The sequence below is a fragment of the Mirounga leonina genome, unplaced genomic scaffold (genome assembly GCF_011800145.1).
Source record: "Mirounga leonina isolate KUSES-001 unplaced genomic scaffold, KU_Mleo_1.0 Mir_165, whole genome shotgun sequence".
Classification (NCBI taxonomy): Eukaryota; Metazoa; Chordata; class Mammalia; order Carnivora; family Phocidae; genus Mirounga; species Mirounga leonina.
The window spans coordinates 21,587,473-21,609,587 of NW_023270415.1; the positions used below are offsets into that span (position 1 = coordinate 21,587,473).

The window sequence follows — 22,115 nt, forward strand, 5'->3', positions numbered from 1 at the left end:
GGAGGAGGCGGGGCGGGGCCGGCAGTCGCCTGACGTAGCGTGACCGGGGCGGGAGGGGAAAGCGCCGGCCATGCTGGGGGCGGGGCCAGAGGTCACCTGATGTGGCCCGAGCTCCTTGGGCGGAGGCGGCGGGGGGGCGGGCGAGAGCGCGTGGCGGGAGGCGTCTTGAGGCGAGGTTGCGTTCGCTTGGCCGAGCGCCGTCGCCTGTCACAGTCTGGTGCCTTCCCACAGGAATTTGTGGCGAGGTTCTTCCCAGTGGACGAGAGACGTTTTAACCTGGGAAGTCTTGTGGAGCGCAGGGCAGGCAGGTTTGGGGTTAGTTACGCAGCACTAAATCCTGGGAAGGACGGCTTGTTTTTAGGCAGTGGCGATGTGTGTGCGTGTGGAAACCTGTTTTGTCTTTTATAATAAGTAGGGGCAACTAGTATTTCCTTCGTGCTTACTGCCATGCTAAGTGCTTTTTCTAAACACTCTCCTTTAATCCTGGCAACAACATGAAGAGGAAGACACTCTTTTTATGTCTGTTTTACAAACGAAACACGGAGATTCGGAGACTTGGCCAGGTGACCGCTGTGTGAACCCAGCTCAGCGTCTGAAGCCTTGTTCCTAGCTGCCTTGCCCCAACGCTTCTCCCCTTCTCGTTAGATTCAAGGAGCTTGCTGCTCCCTCCTTGTGCTTTGTTCCTGCCCAGAGACCTAGATCGGCCTTGAGGAGTTTCGTCCCTAAGATAGGAGTTACTTTCTCCGCGAGGAGTCCTTTTCTAATCTGCTAAGCGTGGACTATCCCAGTATTACCCGTCCCTGTTCAACAACAAAAACGATTTACAATTTACCTGAAGGAAATCCTATGATCCATTTCATTGAGTTAGGATAGTTGTCTGTAAGCTACCTCAAAAGAGATAGAGGACATATCCACTGTCCCAACAAGTGAGAAATCTTTTTTTTTTTTTTCAAAACAAGTCTTTTTCAAAACAAGTGAGAAATTGACACACATACTTGTGGTTCTAAAATTTAGGAAACATATTTTAACACTTTTTTGCAGGTATTTCTGAAGAAAAGACTATTAATTTGTACAGTATTTATTTTACAAATCATTAGTTTAATATTCCAGATTTCTTGAAAGACACACCTGTTTTATGTGTGACAAATTTTTTTGCCTTGTGTCTCAAAGATGTACTTTTTTTTTTTTTCAAAGATGTACTTTTAATGGAAAAATGTTTCAAAAACCTTTGCTCAAAGGGCAATATGCCCTTTTAAAAATGTTTGGAAGAACCATCAAAATTCCCCGCATCAGGCATTTTCAACTCCCAGTTTTATTTATTCGTAGCCATCACTTAATGGCTATTCAGCCAGGAAGCTACCCCCATTTTCCTTTTTAAAAAACCTTGTGCTGGAAAGTCAACAAACCTTTGAGAAGAGGGTGGAACAGTAATTTCCGGGACTTGTGGGCAGTTCCATTCTTTTATCCCTTGACTTTTTGTTTTAATGTAGAATTTCCCTTGTGGCTTCCATCTCTCTTTCTTTTAATTCATTGCCAAGCTCTTCATCTGCCAAATGGACCCAACAAATAATTTAAAACTTAAGTGACTTCAGTTGAGTCATACAAGGAGCTACCGACAGAAGAGGGGGAAGAGAGGTTGGGTAGTGAACTTGGTTTAAACAAATTGAAATTGGGATGATTGTGGGATATACTGGTAAAGAAATCGATAGACAGTTGGATATATATGGGTTGAGCTCAGAAGAGAGATCTAGGCTGCTAATACAAAATTGTCTTTGTGGATATGTTTAGTAATGTGACTTGAAGTTTAAGCTCTTCTCTAAGAAGTAAGAGGAAAGATTTTGGGCAACTATCTTGGGTCCCCTCCCTCTTTGGGAGCTTTGTATTGCTCAATAAACTTTGCTGCCCACCAAACCCCCCCCAAAAGTAAAAAAAAACAACAAAACCAAACCCCAAAGATTTTATATTCTGATCAGTTGTATTTATAATCATTTATCATCTACCTACAGTATGCACAGTATTATTGTAGACATATGGGGGGTGTTAAAATGATAGTTGGCTTTCTAGAGTCTTATAACCAGAAAGGAGACGTACATTATGTTATTTTAAAGTACCGGTGAGTAAATCCTAGAGAAGTATAGCTGAAGTGATAGGATTGCAAGGAGGAAGGGGAGAATCAAATTAATTGGGAATATCTGGAAAAGCTTAAAGGTTGTGGGGTTTTGAGCTCACTCTTAAAGGACTGATAGAACTTGATCAGGTAGGTGGAGGTAGGAAGAGCATTCTAGACAATAAATAATCTTGAGAAAAGGCTTGGAAATAGAACAACTGTAGTATTTATTTTGGGAACAGAAACCAACAATCATGTCCTTGGGGCATAGGGTTTAAGAAGGTATACAGTTTGAAAAAGGTAGGTAGGATTAAGTTAAAAATACTTTGTAAATAATCGGAGTACTTCAAATGTAAGAATCTCTCTTTCCTTTTCAAACACTTGTTGTCTACTTGGATATGCAGTGAGGCAAATTGTATTTTCTTAAAGCTTAAATTTTGAGGGGCGCCTGGGTGGCTCAGTCAGTTAAATATCTGCCTACGGCTCAGATCATGATCTCAGGGTCTTGGGATCGAGCCCCACGTCAGGCTCTCTGCTCAGCTGGGAGTCTGCTTCTCCCTCTCACTCTCCCTCTGTGCTCTCTCTCTCTCTCAAATAAATAAATAAAATCTTAAAAAAAACCTTAAATTTTGAATACAGTAAAACCTTGTAACCTAGTCAACCTATGAGAGGAGGAGAAGTTATTCCTTCTCCTAATGTGATAGTTATAAAGGGGTGTACTGTACTTGCAATGATGCAAACTCTCTTATCACTAGATGAGAAAATCCCACATATGACTAACAGCTGATTTCAGTTTCATTTTAGTATTCGTTCTTAAAGGTTTACATGCCCTTTAATGATAACTTGTTTTCAGTGAAGGAGAAATAAAAGATTCCCAGGATGAAGATTTTCCAGAAGAGACTTTGAGTTAAAGAAGGCTTTTATACTTGACAAGTAAGTCTGTATTTTTTGTGTGTTGAATTTGGTTGACAAATGAAAGTTTGCTAGTTTTTACTACTTCAAACGTCTGCTTTATTACAAAGAGATCATGTACGGTGGACAAAGGTTATGTGTCTTGGTTGCCAGCCAGTTAGCCATGTAGCTGGGTTGACCTCTCAGTGAAGCTGGATTGAAACTGTCCTATTAAGTCAGCAAGTGTCACAAATTCTTTATAAAGTGAAATTTTATAGGTATTATTATTTCTCCTAAGGTGATAATTGGAACAGTGATTAACCGTAGGGAAAGAGATGAACTAGCCTTCATACAAGTTACAGAACTATGTGGTTATTGAAAGAGGTGTGGGCCTTCTTTATGAGAGCTGCTATATTTATTTCCTTGCTGTGTAGTTTTCTTTCCGGTTGGCATTATGTTCTGCTTGACTAAATTAGGAATAGAGATGTTGCCACTTAGTCTATTGAATCTGATGTTTTGCTAATAATGGAATTTCTAAGTTTCTTAGAAATTATTTTTCTCATCTTGTAAATTTATTTCAAAACTGCTAGTGTTTTCCATATCCATGCCAGGTAAAGGAAACTCTCTTTTTGGGGAGAATGGTTAAGAAATATACACATGGAGAGCGCCTGGGTGGCTCAGTTGGTTAAGCGACTGCCTTCAGCTCAGGTCATGATCCCGGGGTCCTGGGATCGAGTCCCGCATCGGGCTCCCTGCTCTGCGGGGAGCCTGCTTCTCCCTCCGCCTGCTTGTGTTCCCTCTCTCGCTGTGTCTCTCTCTGTCAAATAAATAAATAAAATCTTTAAAAATATATATATATATACACATGGAGTGGAGTGCTTAGGTATTATAGTCTGTAGTGTTAAGGAAATTATTTACATTAAAATCAGTTTATTTTATTATTATTATTATTATTTTTTAAAGATTTTATTTATTTATTTGACAGAGAGAGAGACCGCACAAGCAGGCAGAGCAGCAGGCAGAGGGAGAGGGAGAAGCAGGATCCCTGCTGAGCAGAGAGACTGACATGGGGCTTGATTCCAGGATCTGGGATCATGACCTGAGCTGAAGGTAGTCGCTTAACTGGGTGAGCCACCCAGGGACCCCTAAAATCAATTTACTCATTAGAGATAACTCATCTAAATACCCAATATCTCTAAGCCTCAGTGTTTTGCTCAATAATACCCTTCTCATAGAGATTTGTGAGAATTAAATAAAATGTATGTAAAACACTTCACACATAGTAAACACTCAGCAATGATAGCTACTGTTATTACTATTTTTCCATTATATATGTGATGTTCTTTTCCCTCTCTAGATAGTGAAGCTTAAGAAATTATATTTTTTTAGAATGATATTAGAACAGGACTTGGATGCACATTAAACACATCCAGTATAACCATGGTAAGGAATTTGCCAATATTTTGTAGAACTTTCATTTCTGGAGGACATATTTGAAATATAGTACATTTGATTTTCAAACTAGCTGTTCTTTATATCTGGAAAGCTTTTCCACATGATATCTACATGACTAATTTCATTACTTGTATGCCATCCTCTCAGTGAGTCCTGTCCTGACCATTCAAGACCTGAGCTGAGATCAAGAGTCAGACATTTAACTGACTAAGCCACCCAGGTTCTCTCTGTCCTGAACATTCTAATTAAAATTGCAACTCATGATGTGCCTGTCTCTACTTCCAACTCCTAGGGTTGTTTTTTCCATAGCACTTATCACCTTCCAATATAATATATATATATTTTAAAGATTTATTTATTTATTTATTTGAGAGAGAGAGAATGAGAGACAGAGAGCATGAGAGGGAGGAGGGTCAGAGGGAGAAGCAGACTCCCTGCCGAGCAGGGAGCCCGATGCGGGACTCGATCCAAGGACTCCAAGATCATGACCTGAGCCGAAGGCAGTTGCTTAACCAACTGAGCCACCCAGGCGCCCCCAATATAATATTTAATTCACTTATTTTTATTGTTAATTGACTGTCTTTCTCTGTTCCGATGTAAGTTCCACAAGGGCAGGGATTTTTTTTGTCTGTCATTTGATATATCCCCAAAGCCTAAAAACAGCACATGGTAAGTTCTAAGTAAGTATTTAATTCAATTGAACAGAGCCTTCTGATTAAATCTCATCCTCCTAAACTCCATGCTTATGTTGGGCATGATGTCTTTCATTTTTTTTTATTAACATATAATATGTTATTTGTTTCAGTGTATAGGTCTGTGATTCATCAGTCTTACACAATTCACAGCACTCACCATAGCACATACCCTCCCCAGTGTCCATCACCCAGCCACCCCATCCCTCCCACCCCCCTCCACTCCAGCAACCCTCAGTTTGTTTCCTGAGATTAAGTCTCTTATGGTTTGTCTCCCTCTCTGGTTTCGTCTTGTTTCATTTTTCCCTCCCTTCCCCTACGATCCTCTGTCTTGTTTCTCAAATTCCTCATATCAGTGAGATCATATGATAATTGTCTTTCTCTGATTGTGATGTCTTTCATTTTAAGATAAGAAACTTACCGCATGGAAATTCATGGCCTGCTAGATTGGGAAACTCAGATTTTAAAATTATTTTTTTCCATCCTGTTGGCCACAGCATTCTTGTCAGGAAAAGTAGTGATAGTGAAAATTTTTTTTTTCATTAAGAAGAGTGAAATACCTTTTAATATTATTTTGAAAACTTTTATTTTTATTTTTATTTTTTAAAGATTTATTTATTTATTTATTTGAGAGAGAGAGAATGAGAGAGAGCACATGAGAGGGGGGAGGGTCAGAGGGAGAAGCAGACTCCCTGCCGAGCAGGGAGCCCGATGTGGGACTCGATCCAGGTACTCCAGGATCATGACCTAAGCCGAAGGCAGTCGCTTAACCAACTGAGTCACCCAGGCGCCCTTGAAAACTTTTAAACAAAATACTTATAAGCGGTAAAATGACAAGAACAGTGTAAGTATTATGTTGTGTGAGTTTTCAGTAACACTGTCACCTCCTGGTTTTTAAAGTAATAAACATTCTTTATAGAACATGTAGGGTGTTAGTCTACTTGGGCTGCCATGACAGAATAACCATAGACTATGTGACTTAAACAACAGAGATATATTTTTTCACAGTTCTGGAGACTAGAAGTTCAACATCAAGGTGCCAGCAGGGTTGGTTTGTTGGAAGACCTCTCTCTTTGGGTTGCCGATGACTGCCTCCTAGCTCTCTTTGGGTTGCAGATGACTGCCTCCTAGCTGCATCCTCACATAGACTCTCCTGTGTGTGTATGGGAGTGTGGGGTGTGGGGGAGGGAGGTCTCTGTTGTCACTTCTTTTTATAAGGATACCAGTCCTATCAGATTAGGGCCCTGTCTTTATTATTCCTTTTAATGTCAGTTACCTCCTTAGAGACCCATCTCAATACAGTCCATTGGTGGTTAGTACTTCAACATAAGAACTTTGGAGGGGGGGGGCGCCTGGGTGGCTCAGTCGTTAAGCGCCTGCCTTCAGCTCAGGTCATGATCCTAGGGTCCTGGGATCGAGCCCCGCATCAGGTTCCCTGCTCGGCAGGAAGCCTGCTTCTCCCTCTCCCACTCCCCCTGCTTGTGTTCCCTCTCTCACTGTGTCTCTCTCTGTCAAATAAATAAATAAAATCTTTAAAAAAAAAAAAAAAGAACTTGGGAGGGAAACAATTCAGTTCACACATATAGAAAAAAATGGAGAAGAGGAAAAAAATTCATCTATAATACCATTAGTTCCCCAGATAAAACTACTGTTAACATTTTTGTATTCCTCCAGTCATATTTCCTTTGTATTTTCAAAGCTTTGCAATCATACCGTCATATTTTTTTTATTTAACATCCTTTAAAGTGAAGTCAAAGATTGCAAACTTAGATGCTTATAGGGATCAGGCAGGCCGGCAAGGTATGGTAATGGTAACTAACATTTATTGAGTTCTGTTGGCCAAGTACTTTTCTAGAGGTTTATATGTATTATATATATCATCTTTCTTAGTCTTCCCAACAACCCTATGAGGTATATGCCATTATTATTTCCATATTTCAAGTGAAGGAAAATAAGGCATAGGGAAGTAAAGAACATGTTTGAAGACACACAGCTAGTAGGTAGCTATAGTAGCATTGAGACTCAGTTGCTGAAATGACTGCAATGGGGTGGCTGGCTACTGTGGTGAACTTGAGAGCGCATGCCCCACCTAGGAGGCATCCACTGCTCATGGAGGAATGTTAGTTAGTCTAGTGTAGCAGATCTTTCAGTTTTTTGATAGCAGTGAAAAATCTGTATTTTAATATGAAATATTGGCAATTAGGAAAATTAAAAAAACACTGTTGAATCAAACATTTTTTTTTAAGCTTTGAGACATTTTATTATAAAAAGCTGGTACTCTTAAACATAAACTAATAGGAACTTAAAATTCATTGCACATTTACTTCATTTTTTAGCTTGACCTTGTGGTAAATCTTTAGCTTCATTGATTTTGGCTGCTATATAAGGAGATCCTTCCTTGTTTGGGTGATTAAAAAGCATAATTTGTAGACGACCAGCTCTTATGTTTCCTTTATTGGTAGTAGAGCTTACACCTGCTGTTAATGCTGCCTCTTGTTTTGGCATTTTGTGTTCAAACCCACCTCTGTAATAGCTGCCACTGAAGGCAGATTTTGGTAGACTTTGAAAACTTGTTTTTCTTGAAGCTCCATATGCTTCATGGCTTGCAAAACATAACAGCCTGCAAATCCTACAGTGGTAATGGTCAGTCCATTTGTTACCAGTGTACTGCTCATGGCTCTGGCTTGGCTTCCCTGCATCCACAGAGAGTTTTATCCCAGCCCAGAGGCTGCAGCCACCAATTCCATGCCTCTACCAGAAAGCACCACTGGCAGGTACAAAGAGCCCAGACACAAGCACCCCAGGAAATATGGGAACAGCTGCTACGTCAGGCAGATCTTGCATGTAGATTGCATTCAGCCCACATTTATAAAATAGAGGTCACTATAGTAATACCTGTCTCCTAAATTTGATGTAAGATTTAAGATTTTATTTATTTGAGAGAGAGAGAATGAGAGAGAGAGAGCACATGAGAGGGGGGAGGGTCAGAAGGAGAAGCAGACTCCCTGCCGAGCAGGGAGCCCGATGCGGGACTCGATCCTGGGACTCCAGGATCATGACCTGAGCCGAAGGCAGTCGCTTAACCAACTGAGCCACCCAGGCGCCCTGATGTAAGATTTAAATGGGGGTATTTTATGTATAAGGTTTAGTTTAATGCCTGGCACATAGTGCTAAGTAAATGTTAGCTAACACTTTGTCCAGTCTTTGAAATTCTTTAAAAGTATCACTTACTATTGTTTTTATTTTAAGAGACTGTGTAAGTAATATATGGGTACATGTCTTTTGTAAAAAATTCCAACAATATAAAAGAATAATTAATTACAAGATTGAAGTTGCATTTGCTTTCCACTCCCAACTTCCTTCCTCTCTCTGTATATAATTAAAACCCCATAAATGCTGTATTTATCCTTCTGGCACTTGTTTTTTTTTTCATTTAATACATTTTGGAGATCTTCTGAGGTCAGTTTATACAAAACTGCTTCATTCTTTTTAAAGGTTGTGTGGTGTATTCTTTACTATGGTGTACCATATTTTATTGAACGAGGTCTCATTTGTCATTTAGGTAGTTTTCAACTTTTTGCTATTATAAAGAAGGTTTTGCAAAGAGTATATATCTTTGTACACATTTGTGACTATTTCTCTAGGCTTGATTCTTAGTTGGAATTGCCGAATCAAAACCATATTAAGTTAACTTTAGAGAATACACTTATGGTTACCAGAGGGGATGTGGTTGGGTGGGTGGGTGAAATATAAGTAAAGGAGATTGAGGAGTGCACTGGTGATGAGCACTGGGTGTTGTATGGAAGTGTTGAATCACTATATTGTACATCTGAAATTAATATCAAACTGTATGTAAACTAACTGGAATTAAAGTAAAATTTAAAGACTATATTAAGAATTTTCACAGCTATTGCACCTTTGTTAATTGTTTTTTTAGTAGCTTGTAATATTCCATTTTGTGAATCTACCATTATTTACCAATTCCTTATGTTGACGCAGATTGTTTCTAATTTTTTGCCGCTATAGATGGACCTGTCATAAATATCTTTGTTAGTAGGTTATGGTTTTTAAAAGGTAAGTAGTCTGAGAGGAAGTTTTCAACTAATAAGTATATTACTGAGGCTTTACTCTCCCAAAACTATTATAAGAACTATATTTAGTGGTAATATATTATTTTTATTATTTATTTTATTTTATTTTATTTTTTTAAGATTTTATTTATTTATTTGACAGAGAGAGAGACAGCAAGAGCAGGAACACAAGCAGGGGGAGTGGGAGAGGGAGAAGCAGGCCTCCCGCCGAGCAGGGAGCCCGATGTGGGACTCGATCCCAGGACCCTGGGATCATGACCTGAGCCGAAGGCAGACGCTTAACGACTGAGCCACCCAGGCGCCCCGGTAATATATTATTTTTAGAAAAAGTAGAGGTTTGATAAAATCATGGCCTAGGGTTTTTAATATTATACTCAAGATTTTTAGAATCTTTTATATATGTTTCATTTTAGGTGTTGTCATCTGTAATGAAGATCATTGAAAAACAGAAGATTAACTAAAGTCTTGTAACATTGGACCTGGATAGGAGATTTAGAAAAGAAAATTAAAATTAGTCACTTTGGTTTTAGTGTTTCAATTTCATAATATTTATTCTTCTGAATAAGTTTAGGGAGTAGAAATTAAAATTCAGGGTTATAGTAGCAGATGCACTAATATTCTTTTTCTTTCTTTCTTTCTTTTTTTTTTTTGTATGGAGAAGAAAGTAGATAACCAAGAACTATAGTGATTCATAATGAAATACACTAAATTGAATTTTATGTTGTCAGTTCTTGGCATTATAATCTATATAACTGATTTAATTGTGGACATCTGGGTATCTGTCAGGTTTTTCTATGAAGGACAAAATGTTTTTGGTATTTTAACAGTAAGCTTTATGCTCTTTGGAACATTTGTGGTGCAGTGTTTTAGTTATTCTTGGTTCAAGGCTGATTTAAAGAAAGCAGGCCAAGAAAATCAGCATTGTTTTCTTCTACTTCATTGCTTGCAAGGAGGAGTTTTTACAAGGTGAGCATACACTTTTGATCATTAACATTATTTTTCTTTTATGCAAACAGAAACTATCTGTATTTGGGTAGTCAAATGTACGAAGTTCCCCTATTTGCATGTAGCACAAAGGTTACTTGCTCTTCACTATCAGTGCTTATATGAGTCATTGCTGTACTGTTAGAATTTTCCAGGTTCATTGATAGATGTTTTAATTTACCTTGGGGCACCTGGGAGGCTGAGTTGGTTAAGCATCCAACTCTTGATTTTGGCTCAGGTCATGATCTCAGGGTTGTGGGATCCAGTCCTGCATTGGGCTTGGCTCAGTGTGAAGTCTGCTGCCCCCCACCTCCCTGCCTTCCCCACTTGCACACGCACACACATGAGCTCTTGTGTGCTCTCTTTCTCTCAAATAAAATCTTAAAGAATGTTTTTTTAAAATTTCAATTCAATTAATATATAACGTATTATCAGTTTCAGAGGTAGAGTTCAGTGATTCATCAGTCTTATATAATACCCAGTGCTCATTACGTCATGTGTCCTCCTTAATGTCCATCACCCCATAATCCTATTCCCCCATCTCCGCCCCCTCCAGCAACTCTGTTTCCTGTGGTTAAGAGTCTCTTATGGTTTGTCTTCCTCTCTGGCTTTGTGTTGTTTTATTCTTCCCTCCCTTCCCCCATGATCTTCTGTTTTTTTTCTCTCTCTTTTTTTTTTAAAGATTTTATTTATTTGACAGAGAGCGAGAGAATGAGTGAGAGAACACAAACAGGGGGAGCGGCAGGCAGAGAGAGAGGGAGAAGCAGGCTCCCTGCTGAGCAAGGAGCCCAATGTGGGACTCGATCCCAGGACCCTGGGATCATGACCTGAGCTGAAGGCAGCCGCTTAACCGACTGAACCACCCAGAGCCCTTTTTTTCTCTTAAATTGCAAATTTGAGTGAGATCATATAATTGTCTTCTCTGATTGACTTATTTTGCTTAGCATAATACCGTCTAGTTTCATCCATGTTGTTGCAAATGGCAAGATTTCGTTTTTTTTTTTTTTTTTAAGATTTTATTTATTTATTTATTTGAGAGAGAGAGAGAGACAGCATGAGAGGGGAGAGGGTCAGAGGGAGAAGCAGGCCCCCCTCCAAGCTGGGAGTCTGAAGTGGGACTCGATCCCAGGACTCTGGGTTCATGACCTGAGCCGAAGGCAGTCGCTTAACCAACTGAGCCACCCAGGGGCCAAGATTTCTTTTTTTTTTGATGGCTGCATAATATTCCATTGTGTATATATATATGTGTATATATATATATATATATATATATATACATATATATATATATATATATATATATACCACATCTTCTTCATTCATCTGTTGATGGACATCTTGGCTCTTTCCATAGTTTGGCTATTGTGGACATTGCTGCTATAAACATTGGGGTGCAGGTGTCCCTTTGAATTAAGTTACTTTTTCTGATATGTACTTACTTTTTGTGGTGGGGGAATGATTCATTTCTGTGTCTTATGAATCTTTTATCTTCTATTTTATATTCCAAATCTGATTATGTAAATGTAGTTTATCACTTGCAACTCTGATAGAGCACTTAATTTTTTAAGTTACTTATACCATTGATTTAACTAGAGAAATTTTTACTGTAATAATGCAGTAGCCATGTGGTTAATTAGGTACAGAATCATTTGCAGAACTAAAAATAACCTTAAGAATCATTTTGTTCAGGGATGCCTGCATGGCTCAGTCAGTTAAGCGTCTGCCTTCGGCTCAGGTTATGATCCCAGAGTCCTGGATCGAGTCCCACGTTGGGCACCTTGCTCAGCAGGGAGCCTGCTTCTCCCTCTGCCTGCTGCTCCCTCTGCTTGTGTGCTCTCTCCCTCTCTCTCTACAAATAAATAAAATCTTAAAAAGAATTATCTTGTTCAAAACCTTATTTTATAGTTAAGCTAGGAATCTAGGTCCTGAGAATTCTATGATTTTCCATATGTGTAATTTCATCGACTTTTTCATTATTAAGGCAGTTAATTCTATTAAAAGCAATATATATATTATAAATAAAGGGAAAAATAAAGACAAATATTAATGGGATAACCTATTGTTTTGTTACAGTCAGATTTTGAATTTGGGCTATTTTAACCGCCATCTTTCTTGAGAGGTATTTTAGAGACTATAGAATTCTAATGAGTAGTTATTTTGTCTCTGCATATTATATTCTCTTGGTTTCCATTGTTGATTTTCAGTGATTAGATATCAGTCTTACTGCTGTTCTTTTACTTTATTTTTTTAATTTAAAAATTTTTATTTTTTTTATTTTTAATTTTTTTTAAAGATTTTATTTATTTATTTGAGAGAGAGAGAATGAGAGACAGAGAGCATGAGAGGGAGGAAGGTCAGAGGGAGAAGCAGACTCCCTGCTGAGCAGGGAGCCCGATGCGGGACTCGATCCCGGTACTCCAGGATCATGACCTGAGCCGAAGGCAGACGCTTAACCAACTGAGCCACCCAGGCGCCCTAAAAATTTTTATTTTTTAAAAGGTTATTTATTTGAGAGAGAGTGTGAGAGAGAACGAGAGATCATGAGCAAGGGGGAAAGGTAGAGGGAGAAGCAGACTCCCACCTGAGCAGGGAGCCTGATGTGGGACTTGGCCCCAGGACCCTGGGATCATGACCTGAGCGGAAGGCAGACACTTAACCAACTGAGCACCCAGGTGCCTACTGCTCTTCTTTTAAAATTATTTTATCTTTTTTTTTTTTACTCTGGTTGCTTTTAGGATTTTTTCCTTATATTTGGGTTTCTACAGTTTCTGAATATCTAGGTGTAGATTTATTTTTCTTGCTTGGGATTTGCTGGTCTTCTTAATTCTGTGGATTATTATCTTCCATCAGTTCTGCACAATTCTCAGCCATTATCTTTTCTAATGTTTTCTTTACTACATTTCCTTCTGGGACTCCAAGCAAATATAAGTTAGATCTCACACTATCTAACATGAATGTTGCATGTTAGATGTTTTGAATTTTTATTTTTTGACTCTCTGCGGTACATTCTGTGAAAGTTTTTCATGACTTTTTTTTTTTTTAATTTCACTAGTACTTTCTTTCACTGTGGCCAAAATGTTATTACATCATACCACTGAGTTTTATTTTATTTTTTAATTTTTATTTTATTTTATTATTTTTTAATTTAAATTCAAGTTAGTTAACATATAGTATAGTATTGGTTTCAGGAGTAGAATTTAGTGATTCATCACTTACATATAACACCTAGTGCTCATCACAAAAATGCCCTCCTAATACCCATCACCCATTTAACCCAGTCCCTCACCCACCTCCTCTGCAGCAACCCTCAGTTTGTTCTCTATAGTTAAGAGTCATTTATGGTTTGCCTCCCTCTCTATTTTTATCTTATTTTTCCTTCCCTTCCCCTATGTTCATTTGTTTGGTTTCTTAAATTCCACATGTGAGTGAAATCATATAATATTTGTCTTTTTCTTACTTATTTCACTTAGCATAATACACTCTAGTTCCATCCATGGCACTGAAAATGGCAAGATTTCATTCTTTTTGATGGCTAAGTAATATTCCATTATATATGTATATATATGCACACACACAATGGAATATTTTTTATATATATATATATGTGTATACACACAGACACACACACACACACACACACACACACTTCTTTACCCATTCATCAGTTGATGGCCATTTGGGCTCTTTCCCTAATTTAGCTATTGTTGATAGTGCTGCTATAAACGTTGTGGTGCATGTTCCCCTTTGACTCAGCATTTTTGTATCTTTGGGTAAATACCTACTAGTGTAATTGGTGGGTTGTAGGGTAGTTCCATTTTTACCTTTTTGAGGAACTTTCATACTATTTTCCAGAGTAGCTGCACCAGTTTGCGTTCCCACCAACAGTGCGAAAGTGTTCCCCTTTCTCTGCATCTTTGCCAAGATCTGTTGTTTTCTGAGTTATTAATTTTAGCCATTCTGACCTGTGTGAGGTTGTATCTCATTGTGGTTAATCACTTAATGAGAAGTGATGTTGAGCATTTTTTCATGTGTCTGTTGGCTATTTGTATGTCTTCTTTGGAGAAATGTTTGTTCATGTCTTCTGCCCATTTCTTAACTAGATTATTTTTTGGGTGTTGATTTTGATGAGTTCTTCATAGATCCTGGATGTTGGCCCATTATCAGATATGTCATTTGCAAATCTCTTCTCTCATTCCGTTGATTGCCTTTTAGTTTTTTGAGTGTTTCCTTCACTGTGCAGACACTTTTTATCTTGATGAGGTCTCAATAGTTCATTTTTGCTTTGCTTTTGCTTCCCTTGGCTCCAGAGATGTGCTAGTAAGAAGTTGCTGCAGTCAAGGACATAGAGGTTGCTGCCTGTTTTCTCCTCTAGGATTTTGATGGTTTCCTGTCTTACATTTAGGTCTTTCATCCATTTTGAATTTATTTTTGTATTTGGTATAAGAAAATGGTCCAGTTTCTTTCTTCTGCATGTAGCTGTCCAGTTTTCCTAATACCATTTGTTGAAGAGATGGGTCTTTTTTTCTATTGGACATTTCTTTCCTGCTTTGTTGAAGATTAGTTGGCCATATAGTTGGGGGTCCATTTCTGGGTTCTCTATTCTGTTCCATTGATCTCTGTGTCTGTTTTTGTGCCAGTACCATACTGTCTTGATGATTACAGTTTTATAATACAGCTGGAAGTCTGGGATTATGATGCTTCCTGTTTTTCTTTTCTTTTTTCAACATTACTTTAGCGATTTGGGGTCTTTTCTGGTTCCATACAAATTTTAGGTTTGTTCTGGTTCTGTGAAAAATGCTGGTGTTATTTTGATCAGGATTGCTTTGAATATGTAGATTGCTTTCAGTAGGGCGCCTGGGTGGCTCAGTCGGTTAAGCGTCTGCCTTCGGCTCAGGTCATGATCCCGGAGTCCCGGGATCGAGTCCCGCATCGGGCTCCCGGCTCAGCGGGGAGTCTGCTTCTCCCTCTGACCCTCCCTCCTCTCATGCTCTCTCTCTCTCAGTCTCTCTCTCAAATAAAAAAAAAAAATCTTTAAAAGATTGCTTTCAGTAGTATAGACATTTTAATGATATTTGTTCTTCCATTCCAGGAGCATGGAATGTTTTTCCATTTCTTCGTGTCTTCAATTTCTTTCATAAGTATTCTTTAGTTTTCAACATACAGATCTTTTACTCTTTTGGTTAGGTTTATTCCTAGGTATCTTACGGTTTTTGGTGCAATTGTAAATGGGATTGATTCCTTGATTTTTCTTTCTGCTGCTTCATTATTGGTGTATGGAAATGCAACAGATTTCTGTATATTGATTTTATATCCTGCAACTTTGCTGAATTCATATATCAGTTCTAGCATGTTTTCTTTTGGATTTTCTACATAGAGTATCATGTCATCTGCGAAGAATGGAAGTTTTACTTCTTCCTTGCTGATCTGGATGCCTTTTATTTATTTTTGTTGTCTGATTGCTGAGGCTAGGACTTCTAGTGCAATACTGAACAACAGTGGTGAGAGTGGACATCCCTATCGTGTTCCTGACCTTAGGGGAAATGCTCTCAGTTTTTCCCCATTGAGGATGATATTAGCTGTGGTTCTTTCTTTCCTTCCTTTCTTTTTTTTTTTAAATATTTTATTTATCCATTTGAGAGAGAGAGACAGAGAGAGAGAGCATGAGCAGGGGGAGGAGCAGGGGGAGGGGCAGAGGGAGAAGCAGACTCCCTGCTGAGCAGGGAGCCCTATGTAGGACTCAGTCCCAGGACCCCAGGATCATGACCTGAGCCAAAGGCAGACACCCAAGTGACTGAGCCACCCAGGCGCCCATAGCTGTGGGTCTTTCACATATGGCTTTTATGATGTTGAGGTATATTCTTTCTATCCCTACTTTCTTTCTTTCTTTTTTTTTTTTTTTTTAAGATTTTATTTATTTATTTGACAGAGACACAGCGAGAGAGGGAACACAAGCAGGGGGAGTGGGAGAGGGAGAAATAGGCTTCCCGTGGAGCAGGGAGCCCGATGCGGGGCTCGATCCCAGGACCCTGGGATCATGACCTGAGCCAAAGGCAGACGCTTAACGACTGAGCCACCCAGGCGCCCCCTATCCCTACTTTCTTGAGGGTTTTTATCAAGAAAGGATGCTGTGTTTTGTCAGATGTTTTTTCTGCATCTATTGAGAAAGGATCATATGGTTCTTATCCTTCCTTTTATTAATGTGGTGTGTCATGTTGATGGATTTGTGGATATTGAACCACGCTGCAGCCCAGGAATAAATCCCTGTTGATCATGGTGAATAATCCTTTTAATGTACTGTTGGATTCGATTAGCTAATATCTTGTTGAGAATTTTTGCATCCATGTTCATCTGGGATATTGTTCTGTAATTCTTCTTTTTAGTGGGGTCTTTGGTCTTGGAATCAAGATAATACTGGCCTCAGAGAATGAGTTTGGAAGTTTTCCCTCCATTTTTATCTTTTGGAATAGCTTGAGAAGAATAGGTGTTAGTTCTTTAAATGTTTGGTAGAATTCCCCTGGAAAGCCATCCAGCCCTGGACTCTTGTTTGTTGGGAAATTTTTGATTGCTGACCCAATTTCTTTACTGGTTATGGGTCTGTTCAAATTTTCTATTTCTTCCTGTTTCAGTTCTGATAGTTTATATATTTCTAGGAATTTATCCATTTCTTCCAGATTGCCCAATTTGTTGGCATATAATTGCTCATAAAATTCTCCTATAATAATTGTATTTCTTTTTTTTATGACACATAATCTTATATTTATTTATTTATTTTATTCTTATGTTAATCCCCATACATTACATCATTAGTTTTAGATGAAGTGTTCCATGATTCATTGTTTGTGCATAACACCCAGTGCTCCATGCAGAATGTGCCCTCCTCAATACCCACCACCAGGCTAACCCATCCTCCCACCCCCCTCCCCTCTAGAACCCTCAGTTTTGTTTTTCAGAGTCCATCGTCTCTCATGGTTCGTCTACCCCTCCGATTTCCCCTGCTTCATTCTTCCCCTCCCGCTACCTTCTTCTTCTTCTTCTTCTTTTTTTTTTTTTTTTTTAAAGATTTTATTTATTTATTTGACAGAGAGAGACACAGCGAGAGAGGGAACACAAGCAGGGGGACTGGGAGAGGGAGAAGCAGGTTTCCCGCTAAGCAGGAGCCCGATGTGGGGCTCGATCCCAGGACCCTGGGATCCTGACCTGAGCTGAAGGTAGACGCTTAACGACTGAGCCACCCAGGCGCCCCTTCTTCTTCTTTTTTTTTCTTAACATATATTGCATTATTTGTTTCAGAGGTACAGATCTGAGATTCAGCAGTCTTGCACAATTCACAGCGCTTACCAGAGCACATACCCTCCCCAGTATCTATCACCCAGTCACACCATCCCTCCCACCCCACCCCCCACTCCAGCAACCCTCAGTTTGTTTCCTGCAATTAAGAATTCCTCATATCAGTGAGATCATATGATACATGTCTTTCTCTGTTTGACTTTTTTTTTTTTAAAGATTTTATTTATTTATTTGAGAGAGAGAGAATGAGAGAGAGCAAGCACATGAGAGGGGGGAGGGTCAGAGGGAGAAGCAGACTCCCTGCCGAGCAGGGAGCCCGATGCGGGACTCGATCCAGGGACTCCAGGATCATGACCTGAGCCAAAGGCAGTCGCTTAACCAACTGAGCCACCCAGGCACCCTCTCTGTTTGACTTATTTCACTCAACATAATACCCTCCAGTTCCATCCACGTCATTGCAAACGGCAAGATCTCATTCCTTTTGATGGCTGCATAATATTCCATTGTATATATATACCAGATCTTCTTTATCCATTCATCTGTTGATGGACATCTTGGCTCTTTCCACAGTTTGGCTATTGTGGACATTGCTGCTATAAACATCGGGGTGCACGTACCCTTTCAGATCCCTACTTTTGTATCTTTGGGGTAAATACCCAGTAGTGCAATTGCTGGATCATATGGTAGCTCTATTTTCAACTTTTTGAGGAACCTCCATACTGTTTTCCAGAGTGGCTGCACCAGCTTGCATTCCCACCAACAGTGTATGAGGGTTCCCCTTTCTCCGCATCCCTGCCAACATCTGTCGTTTCCTGACTTGTTAATTTTAGCCATTCTGACTGGTGTGAGGTGGTATCTCATTGAGGTTTTGATTTGGATTTCCCTGATGCCGAGCGATGTGGAGCACTTTTTCATGTGTCTGTTGGCCATTTGGATGTCTTCTTTGGAAAAATGTCTGTTCATGTCTTCTGCCCATTTCTTGATTGGATTCTTTGTTCTTTGGGTGTTGAATTTGATGAGTTCTTTATAGATTTTGGATACTAGCCCTTTATCTGATATGTCATTTGCAAATATCATCTCCCATTGTGTCAGTTGTCTTTTGGTTTTGTTGACTGTTTCCTTTACTTTGCAAAAGCTTTTTATCTTGATGAAGTCCCAATAGTTCATTTTTGCCCTTGCTTCCCTCGCCTTTGGCGATGTTTCTGGGAAGAAGTTGCTGCGGCTGAGGTCAAAGAGGTTGCTGCCTGTGTTCTCCTTTAGGATTTTGATGGACTTCTGTCTCACATTGAGGTCTTTCAACCATTTGGAGTCTATTTTTGTGTGTGGTGTAAGGAAATGGTCCAGTTTCATTCTTCTGCATGTGGCTATCCAATTTTCCCAACACCATTTGTTGAAGAGACTGTCTTTGTTCCATTGGACATTCTTTCCTGCTTTGTCAAAGATGAGTTGACCATAGAGTTGAGGGTCCATTTCTGGGCTCTCTATTCTGTTCCATTGATCTATGGGTCTGTTTTTGTGCCAGTACCATGCTGTCTTGATGATGACAGCTTTGTAATAGAGCTGGAAGTCCGGAATTGTGATGCCGCTGGCTTTCCTTTTCTTTTTCAACATTCCTCTGGCTATGCGGCGTCTTTTCTGGTTCCATACAAATTTTAGGATTATTTGTTCCATTTCTTTGAAAAAAGTGGATGGTATTTTGATGGGGATTGCATTGAATGTGTAGATTGCTCTAGGTAGCATTGACATCTTCACAATATTTGTTCTTCCAATCCATGAGCATGGAACGTTTTTCCATTTCTTTGTGTCTTCCTCAATTTCTTTCATGAGTATTTTATAGTTTTCTGAGTACAGATCCTTTGCCTCTTTGGTTAGATTTATTCCTAGGTATCTTATGGTTTTGGGTGCAATTGTAAATGGGATTGACTCCTGAATTTCTCTTTCTTCTGTCTTATTGTTGGTGTATAGGAATGCCACTGATTTCTGTGCAGTGATTTTATATCCTGCCACTTTACTGAATTCCTGTATGAGTTCTAGCAGTTTTGGGGTGGAGTCTTTGGGGTTTTCCACATAAAGTATCATATCATCTGCAAAGAGTGAGAGTTTGACTTCTTCTTTGACGATTTGGATGCCTTTGATTTCTTTTTGTTGTCTGATTGCTGTGGCTAGGACTTCCAATACTATGTTGAATAGCAGTGGTGATAGTGGACATCCCTGCCGCGTTCCTGACCTTAGGGGGAAAGTTCGCAGTTTTTCCCCATTGAGAATGATATTCGCTGTAGGTTTTTCATAGATGGCTTTTATGATATTGAGGTATGTACCCTCTATGCCTATACTCTGAAGAGTTTTGATCAAGAAAGGATGCTGTACTTTGTCAAAAGCTTTTTCTGCATCTATTGAGAGGATCATATGATTCTTGTTCTTTCTTTTGTTAATGTATTGTATCACATTGATTGATTTGTGGATGTTGAACCAACCTTGCAGCCCAGGGATAAATCCCACTTGGTCGTGGTGAATAATCCTTTTAATGTACTGTTGGATCCTATTGGCTAGTATTTTGGTGAGAATTTTTACATCCATGTTCATCAGGGATATTGGTCTGTAATTCTCCTTTTTGATGGGGTCTTTGTCTGGTTTTGGGATCAAGGTAATGCTGGCCTCATAAAATGAGTTTGGAAGTTTTCCTTCCGTTTCTATTTTTTGGAACAGTTTCAGAAGAATAGGTATTAATTCTTCTTGAAATGTTTGGTAGAATTCCCCTGGGAAGCCATCTGGCCCTGGGCTTTTGTTTGTTGGGAGATTTTTGATGACTGCTTCAATTTCCTTAGTGGTTATAGGTCTGTTCAGGTTTTCTGTTTCTTCCTGGTTCAGTTTTGGTAGTTGATACATCTCTAGGAATACACCATTTCTTCCAGGTTATCTAATTTGCTGGCATAGAGTTGCTCATAATATGTTCTTATAATTGTATTTCTTTGGTGTTGGTTGTGATCTCTCCTCTTTCATTCATGATTTTGTTGATTTGGGTCATTTCTCTTTTCTTTTTGATAAGTCTGGCCAGGGGTTTATCAATCTTGTTAATTCTTTCAAAGAACCAGCTCCTAGTTTTGTTGATCTGTTCTACTGTTCTTTTAGTTTCTATTTCATTGATTTCTGCTCTGATCTTTATTATTTCTCTTCTCCTGCTGGATTTAGGCTTTATTTGCTGTTCTTTCTCTAGCTCCTTTAGGTGTAGGGTTAGGTTGTGTACTTGAGACCTTTCTTGTTTCTTGAGAAAGGCTTGTATTGCTATATACTTTCCTCTTAGGACTGCCTTTGCTGCATCCCAAAGATTTTGAATGGTTGTGTTTTCATTTTCATTGGTTTCCATGTATTTTTTTAATTCTTCTTTAATTTCCTGGTTAACCCATTCATTCTTCAGTAGGATGCTCTTTAGCCTCCATGTATTTGAGTTCTTTCCGACTTTCCTCTTGTGATTGAGTTCTAGTTTCAAAGCATTGTGGTCTGAAAATAGGCAGGGAATGATCCCAGTCTTTTGGTACCGGTTGAGACCTGATTTATAACCTAGGATGTGATCTATTCTGGAGAATGTTCCATGGGCACTAGAGAAGAATGTGTATTCCGTTGCTTTGGGATGGAATGTTCTGAATATGTCTGTGAAGTCCATTTGGTCCAGTGTGTCATTTAAAATCTTTATTTCCTTGTTGATCTTTTGGTTAGACAATCTGTCCATTTCAGTGAGGGGGGTGTTAAAGTCCCCCACTATTATTGTATTGTTGTCAATGTGTTTCTTTGCTTTTGTTATTAATTGCCTTATATAATTGGCTGCTCCCACGTTAGGGGCATAGATATTTACAATTGTTAGATCTTCTTGTTGGATAGATCCTTTAAGTAGGATATAATGTCCTTCCTCATCTCTTATTATAGTCTTTGGTTTAAAATCTAATTTGTCTGATATAAGGATTGCCACCCCAGCTTTCTTTTGGTGTCCATTAGCATGGTAAATGGTTTTCCACCCCCTCACTTTCAATCTGGGGGTGTCTTTGGTTCTAAAATGAGTCTCTTGCAGACAGCGTATCGATGGGTCTTGTTTTTTAATCCAGTCTGATAGCCTGTGTCTTTTGATTGGGGCATTTAGCCCATTTACATTCAGGGTAACTATGGAAAGATAGGAATTTAGTGCCATTGTATTGCCTGTAAAGTGACTGTTACCGTATATTGTCTGTGTTCCTTTCTGGTCTGTCTTGCTTTTAGGGTCTCTCTGTTTAGAGGACCCCTTTCAAGATTTCCTGTAGGGCTGGTTTTGTGTTTGCAAATTCCTTTAGTTTTTGTTTGTCCTGGAAGCTTTTTATCTCTCCTTCAATTTTCAATGACAGCCTAGCTGGATAGAGTATTCTTGGCTGCATATTTTTCTCATTTAGTGCTCTGAATATATCCTGCCAGTCCTTTCTGGCCTGCCAGGTCTCTGTGGATAGGTCTGTTGCCAATCTAATGTTTCTACCATTGTAGGTTACATATCTCTTCTCCCGAGCTGCTTTCAGGATTTTCTCTTTGTCTATGAGACTCGTAAGTTTTACTATTAGATGTCGGGGTGTTGACCTATTTTTATTGATT

General features: G+C 39.1%; 1 protein-coding gene, 1 long non-coding RNA gene and 1 pseudogene across 2 annotated transcripts in view; 2 read left to right on the forward strand and 1 right to left on the reverse strand.

Moving 5' to 3' along the window:
* The first annotated feature begins 170 nt into the window (after positions 1-170).
* Positions 171-9,409, forward strand: LOC118014915. The gene is made up of 3 exons (XR_004680419.1): positions 171-315; positions 2,961-3,040; positions 9,379-9,409. It is a non-coding gene; the product is annotated as an uncharacterized LOC118014915 (long non-coding RNA).
* Positions 7,471-7,986, reverse strand: LOC118014913 (annotated as a pseudogene).
* Positions 9,404-22,115, forward strand: part of XKR9 (XK related 9) — a 45,530-nt gene continuing 32,818 nt past the window's right edge. The window contains exon 1 of the mRNA XM_035011320.1: positions 9,404-10,202. Coding sequence (XP_034867211.1) covers positions 9,931-10,202 — 272 coding nt within the window. The 5' untranslated portion in view covers positions 9,404-9,930. The remainder of the gene's footprint in view (positions 10,203-22,115) is intronic.